This window comes from Octopus bimaculoides, chromosome 18 (genome assembly GCF_046866305.1).
Source record: "Octopus bimaculoides isolate indiv1 chromosome 18, ASM4686630v1, whole genome shotgun sequence".
NCBI lineage: Eukaryota > Metazoa > Mollusca > Cephalopoda > Octopoda > Octopodidae > Octopus > Octopus bimaculoides.
Genome location: NC_142945.1, coordinates 31,305,386 through 31,319,636, shown reverse-complemented (window position 1 = coordinate 31,319,636; position 14,251 = coordinate 31,305,386). Strand labels below are relative to the sequence as shown.

General features: G+C 42.2%; 1 protein-coding gene across 7 annotated transcripts in view; it reads left to right on the top strand.

Moving 5' to 3' along the window:
• Nucleotides 1-14,251, top strand: part of LOC106871252 (uncharacterized) — a 208,532-nt gene that overhangs the window by 175,567 nt on the left and 18,714 nt on the right. For 2 of the 7 annotated variants that reach the window (XM_089365969.1, XM_089365968.1), the window contains one exon: nucleotides 13,105-14,251. This exon is cut by the window's right edge and continues 436 nt beyond it. The exons of the other annotated variants lie outside the window; for them this stretch is intronic. In XM_089365969.1, the coding sequence (XP_089222095.1) occupies nucleotides 13,105-13,176 (72 nt within the window). In that variant the 3' untranslated portion in view covers nucleotides 13,177-14,251. The remainder of the gene's footprint in view (nucleotides 1-13,104) is intronic. 7 annotated transcript variants of the gene reach the window in all.

Below are 14,251 nucleotides of genomic sequence, written 5' to 3'. Positions count from 1 at the left end.
AAAAAGAGAATTAGAGAAGGATAGGGACAAAACAGTATAGAGTCGCATAAAAAAGGTTAAGATAAACTTACTATGTGTATGTATATATATATATATATATATATATATATATATATATATATGGATCATCATCATCATTTAACGTCCATTTTCTATGCTGGCATGGGTTGGACGGTTTGACTGAGGTCTGGAGAGCCAGCAACTGCAACAGGTTCCAATCTGATCTGGCAATGTTTCAACAACTGAATGCTCTTCCTAACGCCAACCACTCCGAGAGTGTAGTAGGTGCTTTTTACGTGCCACTGGCACAGGAACCAGTCAGGCGGGTCTGGCATTGATCACATTTTGATAGTGCTTTTTACGTGCCACCAGCAGCAGGGAGGGGGTCAGTGAGTACTGGCATCGGCCATGTTCTGATGGTGCTTTTTACATGCCACCGGCACAGGAGCCAGTCATGTGGTACTGGCATGCGCCACGTTTGGATGGCACTTTTTACATGCCTCCAGCATGGGAGCCAGTCGGAGGGTACTGGCATCGGCCACATTCGGATGCTGCTTGTTATGTGCCACCAGCACAGGAACCAGTCAGGGTCCACTGGCCACAGCTACGATATTGGTTTTACTTGACTCAACAGGTCTTCTCAAGCATATCATATCGCACAAAGCATCAGTGGTACTCTTAACTGGGCCAAACATGCATGGCTGCAATCTCCCTTTTCTACCGGAGTCTTCTCAATCACAGCATATCTCCGAAGGTCTTGGTCTCCTGTCATTGCCTCTGTGAGGCCCAGTGTATGAAGGTCATGCTTCACCACCTCATCCCATATCTTCCTGGGTCTACCTATTCTACAGGTTCCTTCCAGAGTTAGGAAGTGACACTTCCTTACACAGCTGTCCTCATCCATACGCAACACATGACCATACCAGCGCAGTTGTCTCTCTTGCACACTACATCTGATGCTTTTTATGCCCAACTTTTCTCTCAGAGCGTTTACACTCTGTCGTGTATGCACACTGACAGTACACATCCAGTGGATCATACTAGCTTCATTTCTTTCAAGCTTATGCATGTCCTCAACAGTCATGGCCCATGTTTCACTGCCGTGTAACATGGCAGTTCGCAGGCATGCATCAGACAATCTACCTTTCATCCTGAGTGAGAGGCCCTTAGTTGCCAGCAGATGTAGGAGCTCTCTGAACTTTGCCCAGGCTATTCTTATTCTAGCTGCTACACACTAAGAGCAACCACCCCCACTACAGACTTGGTCACCTAGGTAGCGGAAGCTATTAACTACTTCTAGTTTCTCCTCCTGGCATGGGGGTGGAATCTGTTGTCTGTACATCTTATTGCCCCTGTGCATCTGCCACACACAAAAACTATCTTCCCGGTTAACCTGCGTTTGATATTGCTGCACTTTTTATGTGTCCATAGCTTACACTGGCTACATCGTATGGAGTTTCTACCCACGCCTTTTCTACAGATTGAGCAGGGCCATCTACCTGGAGAGGTTTGTGATTTGACAGCCTTCCTACTTACTAAGACTTTGGTTTTTGTTAGGTTAACCCGAAGGCCCTTTGATTCTAGACCTTGCTTCCACACCCTACACTTCTTCTCTAGTTTTGGCAGTGACTTGGCTATTAGAGCAAGGTCATCAGCATAGAGGAGCTCCCAGGGGCAGCCTATATTGAATTGCCTGGAGGACTGTGATGAATAAGAGGGTGCTGAGAACTGATCCTTGATGGACCCCTTCCACTACCCGAAATTCTTCACTATACTCATTTCCACCCTCACCTTACTGACAGCATCCCTGTACATGGCTTGTACAGTGCTCACTAACCACTCATCTATCCCTAGTATCCACATTTGCCACCAGATAAGAGATCGAGGGACCCTGTCAAAGGCTTTCTCCAAGTGAACAAAAGCCAAGTACAGAGGTTTATCTTTGGCTAGATATTCTTCTGCAGTTGCCTCACCTGAAATATAGCATCAGTGATGCTTCTGCCTGGCACAAAACCAAACTGCATCTCATCTAGACTAACACTCTCCCTAATTAGTTGGGCTATGACCATCTCTGCAACTTTCATTACCTGATCCAGTAATTTGATACCCCTGTAGTTATTTCTATCTAAAACATCATCTTTACCCTTGTAGCAGTTGACTATGGTGCTGCTACACCAGTCATTGATATGACTCTTTCATGAACTACCTGATTTACAATGTGGTTTACAAGACCATAACACACACTGCCCATTATTTTAAGCATTTCAGCAGTGATTCCTGATGGTCCAGGTTCTTTCCCTGTTTTCATATCCTTAATTGCTTTATCCACTAGGGTACTGACAATTTGGGTAGCTGGTCCCTCAGTTGGGTCAACATTTGGCAGACTCTGTTCCTCCCATTCATTCTCCACATTCAATAATCTTTCATAATGGCATCTCCAAGCCTCTTTCTCTCCTATGACATCACAGTTTTCTTTTCACACATTGTCTTGCACTCTGAAATACTTCAGTTCTTTGGTCCTCTTGTCACTGAACATTGGCAAACTTCTTTTCTGCTACCCCCTTGGCTCTATGTACCTGTATCCTAGCTTCCCTTATGGCTATGTGATACATTCTCCTGCTACCCTCACTCTTCTAGGCCCTCCAAGGCTGTTTCTTTGCTCTAATGGCCCTGTCTACAGTATTGTTCCACCACCATGTTACCCTATTTCTGAAAGGACTTTGCACCAGCCACAGATTTGATCTGTGGCACTCAGCAAGTTCTCTCGCAGGAATTCTCAGTTGCCTTCTATGTCACAGGACTGTAGCTTCTCCTCCCTATCATCAAATTTCTTGGTTAGGATATCCCTAAATCTCTGACCATGTGAAAGGTTCTTAAGCTACCAAGTCCTTCTTTTCCAGATTGGTTTGCTTTTTCGCATCCTTGTGGCTTAGAGTCTAAAGTCATTAATAATTAGTCTATGCTGGGGTACATTCTTAACCAGGGAGGGTCTTTGTATTTAAGAGCAACTATGCATCCTGCTATCTGATGAGAATGAAATCAATCTGGCTAGCAGATTCACCTAGTTGATAGGTTATCAGGTGGCCAGCTGGCTTCCTGATGTTGGCATTGCAGATCAGTAGGTTATTTGCATCGCAGAATTCCAGGAGCCTACTTCCTTCTTTATTTCTGGTACCAAATCCATGGCCCCCATGTACACCATGGAAGATACCAGGTTGCTGTCCGATATGCCCATTAAAATCTCCAGCCACAAAGATGAGAACATTGTCACTTATCATTGCGGTAGCCTGCAGAAGAATATCATAAAAGTGATCCTTCTGTTCATTTGGTAGGCCCACTTGTGGGGCATAGGCAGAGATAATTATAGCTATACCATTCTGCAATACTAGCCTGAGTTTAAGTACTCTATCACACACCCTCACTACCTCTTTGACCTTATCCACCCATTTCTCTGCACCCTAACCCACACCCCCTATTCCATCACTATACCTTCCCTGAAGAGTTTATACCCATGTGCTTTGCCTGTGGGAACTCTGGCTGAAGCTCCTCTCCACCTTACCTCCTGTACGCAACATACATCAACATATCTCCGTTCGAGCATCTCTACAATCTTGCTAGACCTGCCTGTCAATGTGCCTACATTTACAGTACTGACTTTGAAAACTGGGAAAGAGATATGGGAGGTAACACAAGAAGGAGAGATGTTATTCAGCACCTGAAAAGAAGGTTCTCGTGATAGTTTGGTAACAGACTCCATAATAGTTGTTCTTACTTTTAACTGACTGTCATTCGAACATGTTAGAATTGTTAAGGTTGTTGCCTGTACTGGAGGCTGGGTGTAAGGAAGCATTGTGTGTGAAAGTGTGTGGGGCGTTGTAACTATAAGTGTTAATGTAAGCATTATGAGCACTGTGGGTGTAAGCATAAGTCATTTTAAGGAGTAGAACAAACAAGAAAGAATTATCTTGGAGAAAAGTACGAAATATGTATAAATATGTAGCCAAGAAACAAGGTTAGTCATTTTAGGGGCAAAACAATCAAGAAAGATTTATTTTAGAGAATAGATGGGTTTGAATGAATGAGGTGATAAAAAAACAAGAGAAATTCTTTTCCAAGTGTCATCAAACGGCTAAACACATGGAATAAACTAATGAAAGTCTGAAAGATAGTGGGAAGAATAGGTGTGGAGGCAACAGACCTAAATGAGTGAAGATGGCAGACTTTGAAGCTAGTAAGAGAAATAGCAGGGAGTAGCCATTGCAACAAGAAATAAGAAAGATACAGACCGGAAAGAAATTATTTTAGTGAATGGTACGAAACATGTACATATATATATTTATATGTATATATGTACACACACACACATATATATATATATATATATATATATATATACATACATACATACATGTGTGTATATATATATACATACATATGAACATATATACACACACACACACACACACACACACATATATATATATATAGCACGCGACCCCAAACATATAACCAAGTTCACTTCCCAACTTCATCCCAATTCGTATTGGAATTTCTATGCTGATAGAACCCACGACGAAGCTCTCCAAGACATGAACAATAGCTAAGTCATTTCTATTTTTATATATTATCCCTTCTAATGCGCTCCCCTTCCACCACCCCACCCCGTTTCTCTAACTATACATTTCTGTCTTAAATTCATGATTATTTATGTGTCTCTATTCTCTATATCACTCGATTTATCGTTTTCGCCTTCTTTCTTGAAGTTTTGCTCCTTAGCCCAAACCTGACTGAAATTTGTCTCTCCCCACCTTTAAAAATTACGATTTTAACTCTCATTTCTGTTACCGATTTAAACATTTAATCTCACGGTTAAACACTGCTGTGTTTCTTTCTAAAAACCCAACGAATTTGAGACCAACATGATGTCCTGCTGCCTGTTCTCTCTCTAAATCACTACTCTCTTCCCCCACTTCCTCCTCTTCGACTCGCACGCGACCCCAAACATATAACCAAGTTCACTTCCCAACTTCATCCCGATTCGTATTGGAATTTCTATGCTGATAGAACCCAGAACCCACGACGAAGCTCCCTTAGCCCGTGGTACGCACGCCCCCCCCCACCAGTACCGGAAGTTTTAGATCATCTGCCAGTGACCTTATACCCCCCGTCTTATCGACCTTATAGCGCATAAAGATTGGGTAGTATATGAAGGTTGTAGGTATTGTTTTGTTTATGAATTTTGCCAAATGCAAGCTTTCTTTTCAGGTTCACGACACTGCTTACCCCCATCCCAGGGTCACACAGGCCCACTCCTCTGACACCCACTACTCCCACACTGTCAGGATTGGCACTCTCAACGTCGGCACGCTGAAAGGTAGGTCTGGTGAGATTGTTGAGATGCTTGAACGGCGATGCGTAGATCTGTGCTGCATCCAAGAAGTAAGATGGAGAGGAGGTTCTGCGAGGTTCCTCACAGGCAAAGAACACAGGTACAAGATTTTCTAGGCAGGAAACACTAGCGGGGTCGGGGGCGTAGGAATACTTCTAGCAGAGAAATGGGTTGATAAGGTAATCGAGGTAGTTAGAGTATGTGACAGAGTACTTAAGATTAGACTAGTGCTTCATCTTAGGCTAGCTACTGTCATCTCAGCCTACGCCCCTCAACCGGGGCTACCGGATGGTCTGAACGACCAATTCTATGACACCCTCTTGCAAACTACCTCGTCGACAAGGGACAGGGACCTTTGTGGCTGGTGACTTCAATGGTCATGTCGGACGTCGTGCTGGAGGCTACCATGGCATACATGGAGGCTATGGCTTCGGTTCCCGCAACGAGGAGGGAACCAGACTGCTGGAGTTCTGTGATGCAACCGATCTTATGGTTTACAATACCAACTTCAGGAAACCTGTCTGTCACCTAGTCACCTACCAATCCGGCAGACACTCTAGCCAAATCGACTACATCCTCGCCAGAAATAGAGAAAGAGAGAGGCTTATAAATGCCAAAACCCTCCCTGGCGAAGAATGTACACCCCAACACAGATTAGTAGTCAGCGACTTCGAGATCAAGGCAATATGGGTGCCCAGAAGTAGACCGGCTTGGAGGAGAAGGGTATGGAAGCTTAAAGACCCTGCAAATGGACAGAGACTTAGAGACAAGTTACTTGAAGCATTTGACGAAATAGAAGGGGATATAGCATCATACAACGCGGAAGACAATTGGAGATTTCTGCGGGACAACCTGTTGAGAGCCATCAACCAGATCTGTGGCTGGTGTAAAGTCCCCTCTCGACCCAGAGTAACGTAGTGGTGGAACAAGGAAGTAGACAGGGCTATTAGACAAAAGAAACAGGCTTGGAAGGACTGGAAGAACGGTGGTAGCAGGGAATTGTACCAATCTGCCAGAAGGGAAGCTAGGCGACAGGTTTATTTAGCCAGAGGGGAAGCAGATAAGAAAAGATTTGCCAATGTTCTGCGCCGTGAGGACCAAAGACTCGAGGTATTTCGTGTTGCAAGACAGTGTAGGAGAGAAATGTGTTCGCATGGATGATGGTACGCTTGCACTAAACAAGGCTGCAAAGAAAGATGTCTGGAGATGCCACTACGATAGATTGCTTAATAAAGAGAATGAATGGGAGAAAGAGAGCCTGCCGTATGTCGACCCAACAGAGGAACCAGCTATCCGAGTTGACAGTACCAGGGTAGATAAAGCAATTAAGAGTATGAAGACAGGGAAAGCCCCCGGCCCATCAGGAATCACTGCAGAGATGCTCAAAATATCTGGCAGTGTTGGCTACAGCCTAGTCACCCGTATTACGAACCAGGTGATACACGAAGGAGTCATACCCAATGACTGGTGTAGCAGCACCATAGTCAACTGCTACAAAGGTAAAGGTGACGCTTTTGATACAAATAATTACAGAAGCATCAAGCTGTTAGATCAGGTTATGAAAGTTACGGAGAGGGTCATAGCCCAACTAATTAGGGAGCGAATCAATTTAGATGAGATGCAGTTTGGGTTCGTGCCAGGTAAAAGCACCACTGATGCCATATTTCTACTGAGACAGCTGCAGGAGAAATACCTAGCCAAGGATAAACCTCTGTACCTGGCCTTCGTTGACATGGAGAAAGCCTTTGACAGGATCTCCTGATCCCTTATCTGGTGGTCAATGAGGAAACTTGGGATAGAAGAATGGTTAGTGAGAGCTGTGCGAGCCATGTACAGTGATGCTGCCAGTAAGGTGAGGGTTGGAAATGAGTACAGCAATGAATTCCGGGTAGAGGTAGGGGTCCACCAATGTTCCGTCCTCAGCCCCCTCCTATTTATCATAGTCCTCCAGGCGATCACAGAGGAATTCAAGACAGGTTGCCCCTGGGAGCTCCTCTATGCTGATGACCTTGTACTAATTGCGGAGTCACTATCAGAACTAGAGGAGAAGTTTCAGGTGTGGAAGCAAGGACTAGAATCGAAGGGCCTTAGAGTCAACCTAGCAAAAACCAAAATCCTAATAAGTAGGAAGGTAGATAAAACACAAACCCCTTCAGGTAGATGGCCCTGCTCAGTATGCAGAAAAGGAGTAGGTAGTAACTCTATAAGATGTACCCGGTGCAAGCTATGGACACATAAGAGGTGCAGCAATATCAAAGGCAGATTAACTACGAAGTTAGTTTTTGTATGTGGCAGATGTTCAGGTGCAATAAACACTGTAAACACACAGGAAACAACTATCTCATTCCAGGGAGAAAAACTAGAGATAGTCGATAGCTTCTGCTATCTGGGTGACCAAGTTAGTGTAGTGGGGGTGGGTGCGCTGACGGTGTAGCTGCTAGAATAAGAATAGTCTGGGCAAAGTTTAGAGAGCTCTTACCCCTGCTGGCGACAAAGGGACTCTCACTCAGAGTAAAAGGCAGACTGTATGATGCATGTGTATGAACAGCCATGCTACATGGCAGTGAAACATGGGCTGTGACTGCTGAGGACATGCGTAAGCTCGCAAGGAATGAAGCCAGTCTGCTCCGCTGGATGTGTAATGTCAACGTGCATACCCGTCAGAGTGTAAATATCTTGAGAGAAAAGCTGAACATAAGAAGCATCAGTTGTGGTGTGCAAGAGAGACGATTGCGCTGGTTTGGACATGTGGTGAGAATGAATGAGGATAGCTGCGTGAAAAAGTGCCACACCCTAACAGTTGAGGGAACCCGTGGAAGAGGTAGGCCCAGGAAGACCTGGGCTGAGGTGGTGAGGCAAGACCTTCGAACATTGGGCCTCACCGAGGCGATGACTGCTGACCGAGACCTTTGGAAATGTGCTGTGTGTGAGAAGACCCGGCAAGCCAAGTAAGATCGTTGCCAGTGCCCCTGGACTGGCTCTTGTGCGGGTGGCACATAAGATGTACCATCTTGAGCGTGACCGTTGCCAGTACTGCCTGACTGGACTTTGTAGGGTTTTCAAGCAAGATCGTTGCCAGTGCCCCTGGACTGGCTCTTGTGCGGATGGCACATAAAAGACACCATTTCGAGCGTGGCCGTTTTCGTGCGGGTGACACGTAAAAGCACCCACTACACTCTCTGAGTGGTTGGCGTTAGGAAGGGCATCCAGCTGTAGAAATTCTGCCAAATTAGATTGGAGCCTGGTGTTGCCATCCGGTTTCACCAGTCCTCAGTCAAATCGTCCAACCCATGCTAGCATGGAAAGCGGACGTTAAACGATGTTGATGATAATATATATATATATAAATATATACGGAGCAAATAATTTGCAAAGATACCATTGACTCTGTTATTTAAACATAATAATAACAAAATGCCTTTTTTTGGGGCCTGCAATCGCCTGATTGCAGGCCCCAAAAAAGGCATGAAATGGCTGAAGGATTATATATATATACATATATATACAGAGAGATAGATAAATAAATAGACATAATATGCCTAGCAGTTGATGCATACTACCTCTGGATCCCCTCCATTTTATTCTTGCAGTATAAATTAAGGGTAAAACCACTTGTTACCCTCGCCCATTTATTACGCTAAGTAGTGTAATTGCCACGCAATAACCAACACTTGTGTATTAATAATTGGGTATTCTACCAGCGGTATATTAGATAGATACTATCCCTTAGTTGGTTGGATTCACAACCTCTAACTCTTTTTGAATTAAATTAATAGAGCTTTCTATTACTATCACTTGTCTATATCTACACTGTGAGTACACATGAGCATAGTATAACAGGCCCTCAAGATGAATACTGCTGGCAAAATGGAGCTGATAAAGATGGACTCATCACTGAAGGACATACCAATCCCACCTAAAGACGCATATCTCAAGGAACTAATATTCAGAATGAATTCGTTCTTAGAATTTGATGGAAGGTATATCACCATGAAAGGAAAGTAAACCAGTTGGACTCAAGAACGTGCAACGATCACAACTCTAGAACTGATAACACTGAAATATTGGAATTTACCAAACATACATTCAAATCCAGAAAAGCACCAACTAACAAGCACCTAGATAACTTTGAACATGAACTCTGGAGTGTCATTAAAAACATCAAGTTTAAAAACCACCCCCTCAGGCACAATCCATACCAGAGAAAATTGAAAGAACTTATAAGAACCTTAGATACCAAAAATGGTATTTTAACGGATTCAGACAAACCTAGAAACATACAATATTGACCCTAAGATATACCATGAATTCCTACATAGAGAAATCACAAAAATATGTAAGGTAGTACCGAATAGCACACTAAAGAAGATAAACCTAGAAGCCAGAAATATAATGCTAGATTTTATTTTAGGTGCAAAACAGAACCTTTTACTCCAATTAGACCCCGCATAACAACTAAGGACCACAAAGAAAACTTCCCTAGTAAAACACAGGTTAGATTAATGTGTCCCAACAAATGCGACAGAGGTAAACTTAATAAAGTAATCTTAGATAAATATCTGTCAACGCTCAAAAATAAAATCAAACTAGAACTATGGAAAAACACACAAGGTACACTGGATTGTTTCTCCAATATACAGATAGAAAATAGATATAACCAAATTCATACAAATCGATATACAGAACTATTATGCATCTATAAACCCTATTGTCCTTAATAGTGCTATCATTTTCGCTAAGAGATATACTAACCTAAGTATGAGAGAGATAACGTGATACTCACTGCCTGTAAGACTGTTATCGAATTTGATAACAAATTATGGGCGAGGAAAGATACACCAGACCTCTTTGCTATCACGATGGGATCGCCAGACTCAGCGGAAGCGATAAACCTGGTAGGTCTATATATCTTCGATAATATAAGTAGAGAATTCCCTGAATTAACCAGAGGTCTATATAGGGATGATGCACTATTCTTAGTTAAGAACCTTTCAGACAGACACCTTGAACTACTTACAAAGAGATTACATAAATTCTTTAATAGGTTCCATAACCATAGAAAATGAAAACTACTCTATAAATTATTTAGATGCAAATTGTAACTCAGACACCAAACTCCATGAGCCTTATATTAAAGAAAACTCTAAGATATATAAACAATTCTAGTAACTGTCCCTTGCAAATAAAAAAAAGCCCTACTATTAAATATCAGTAAAAGAATTTCAAATCTCTCCTCTAATGAAGAGATTTTTAATAAACACAAGGAAAAATACCACATAGCACTAAAAAATGCAGGATATAAAGGTAAAATTAAATATCTCCCCAAGAATATTAACTATAGTAGCCAGGCTAGAGCAACTATAATCCAACCCCAAAAATTTGGACGACTGCAACACTACCAAGGATAAATATAAAAATAGCAATAGAAATATTAGAAATATAATGAAGTTACCCATAAATGATAATAGCCATAATATCAACAACATCATCATCATCATCATCATCGTTTAATGTCCGCTTTCCATGCTAGCATGGGTTGGACGATTTGACTGAGAACTGGCGAACCAGATTGCTACAACATGCTCCAATCTGATTTGGCAGAGTTTCTATAGCTGGATTCCCTTCTTAACGCCAACCACTCCAAGAGTGTAGTGGGTGCTTTTACGTGCCATTAATTATAAAAATAAGAATAGTAACAGAAACAATACACATAATATAAAAAACCACAATAAGTAAAATAATGAAATTGATACTCTGTGGTTAATCATCCCTTTCGCTATGCAAATTAAGAATAACAGTCAAAACAATATTTAGATTAATTAAGAAACATTTTACAAAAGAAAAAAACAAGGCTGTATGTCTCTGGTTACTTTCGGCCCAAACATAGCTCTATTATGTTGTGATCCGAGACTAATGTCGGCATCACTTTCACATCATGAATGATGTCTATATTGTTCGTGAAGCAGAGATCCAGAATGTTATTTGCTCTAGTTGGTCTGAGAACAGCTTGCTCCATGGATAGGGCATTGGTGAGGTTGAGCACAGACTCCACCTGTGCTTGCTTGTGATGAGTCATTCCTGAGAGCACGAGGCCTTCGGGCCGTTTGGCATTGGGGAAGTTGAAATCACCCATAAGACATATGGTCACGTGGTGTTACACTTTCGTGAGGATTTCTTTAATACTTGTGAGGCAGTCTTCAAATTTGCCTATGTGGTTTGGAGCATCCAGTGGGCAATATGTATTGCATATGACTATATTATATTGTCTTATGTATACAATTAGAGTGTCACATACTGAGTTTGAGTATGACAGTAAAACCTGGGGTGTGAGGTTGTCACAGATGTATACAGCAACTCCACCATGGCTCCTTTCCCTTCTGTCTGTTCGCAGTATGACATATTTTGGTATGTGTACTTTTGGATCCTCTATATCAGGGCTGAGGTGAGTTTCCAAGAGTGCTATGCATAGGGCTTGATTGCATGCCACAAGGTCTCTTGGGAAAGAAATTTTGCTTCTATTATAATGCAACACGCCCCTATATATATTTATATATATATATATATATCATCATCATCATCATCGTTTAACGTCCGCTTTCCATGCTAGCATGGGTTGGACGATTTGACTGAGGACTGGTGAAACCGGATGGCAACACCAGGCTCCAATCTAAATTTGGCAGAGTTTCTACAGCTGGATGCCCTTCCTAACGCCAACCACTCAGAGAGTGTAGTAGGTGCTTTTACGTGTCACCTGCACGAAGGCCAGTCAGGCGATACTGGCAACGGCCACGCTCGAAATGGTGTCTTTTATGTGCCACCCGCACAAGCCAGTCCAGGGGCACTGGCAACGATCTCGCTCGAAAATCCTATGGGAGCCAGTCAGGTGGTACTGGCAATGGCCACGCTGAAAATGGTGCATCTTATGTGCCACCCGCACAAGAGCCAGTCCAGGGGCACTGGCAACGATCTTACTTGGCTTGCCGGGTCTTCTCACGCACAGCACACTTCCAAAGGTCTCGGTCAGTAGTCATCGCCTCGGTGAGGCCCAATGTACGAAGGTCTTGCCTCACCACCTCAGCCCAGGTCTTCCTGGGCCTACCTCTTCCACGGGTTCCCTCAACTGTTAGGGTGTGGCACTTTTTCAGGCAGCTATCCTCATCCATTCTCACCACATGTCCATACCAGCGCAATCGTCTCTCTTGCACACCCCATCTGATGCTTCTAATGTTCAGCTTTTCTCTCAAGATACTTACACTCTGACGGGTATTCACATTGACATTACACATCCAACGGAGCATACTGGCTTCATTCCTTGCGAGCTTACGTATATATATATATATATAGATGTATATATATATTTATATATATATATATATATATATATATATATATATATATATATATAGATATATATATATATTTATACACACATATATATATATATATTTATATATATTTCCTAAGTCACATCAAAAGTTTCATTAGAGATGATCTTGACATGCTCAATCACCTCCCGAAAACAACAAACGAGGAGTCACTCTTGGTTTCTTTTGACGTGGTCAACCTTTATACAAATATCCCTCATGAATATGCTATTGAGGCAATTAAATTCTGGCTGCACAAGCACCCAGAAACATTTCCTAATCGCATCAACACAACATTCATTATAGAATCACTTAAGTTCATTCTGACCAACAATTACTTCCTGTTTGCAGACACATACTTTCGCCAAAAATGTGGTATCGCGACGGGTACTAAAGCTGCACCAGTCCTTGCGAACCTCATAATGGGTTTTTTTGAATTAACACTATATGAAATCTCACGCCAGAAATTTGGACACCTTTTCCACATCTATTTAATGGATAACTGGAAAAGATACTTGGATGATTGTTTCATCATATGGAAGGAACCCTATGAAAAACTTCTAGAATTCAAATCCATACTTAACAACATACATCCTAGCATTCAATTCACTATGGAATTCAGCAAACATCATCTCCCTTTTCTTGATCTCTTAATTATAAAAACACCTAATAACCAAATCACAACCGACATCTACCACAAACCTACAGACTCGCAACAATACCTCCTTTTTAGATCATGCCACCCAAAACACACCAACATAAATATCCCCTTTAATTTAGCTATAAGAATTTGCACCATTTTCTCGGACCCAACCACTCAAGAAATACGCTTACAAGACCTCAAAAAAACACTGTTACAACGCCAATATCCCTCCACACTCATAGATCTTGGAATAAAACGTGCCAAGGGACTTGACAAAAACACACTAAAAACCAACCAACATAATAACACACCCAACCCCAAAATACTTCCATACATCTCCACCCACAACCCCAAAAACATCGAAGCATACACCACAATCAAACAAAACCTCCCCTTACTCTCCACAGACCCAAAAATGAACAATATCATCAATACATACAAAGTCCTTAAATGCAAAAGACAACACAAATTTTGAAAACACTATTAACCAATGCCAAACTACATACACCACTTCCACCCCCATCAGTTAAAAAATGTGCACGCCCTAATTGTGGTACCTGCCCCTACCTACTTGAAGGCTCTGAATTTACCTTCAAACGAGGAACAAAGTTTAAAATCAAAACCAATTTCTCTTGTTCCTCTGGTAACCTCATTTATGTCCTCACTTGCGCAGGTTGCCAAAACTTCTATATCGGAGACGAGCCTCCCGTTGCGTAGAAGAGTAGCAGTCCATAAGGAACAAATAAATCTCCCTCAATACCGCCAAATTCCACTCAGTGGCGACATAGACTCTTACGCCAGAAACAAAAACCCTAAATTCATTATATTCCCTTTCTATCAATGTAAAGACAGAAT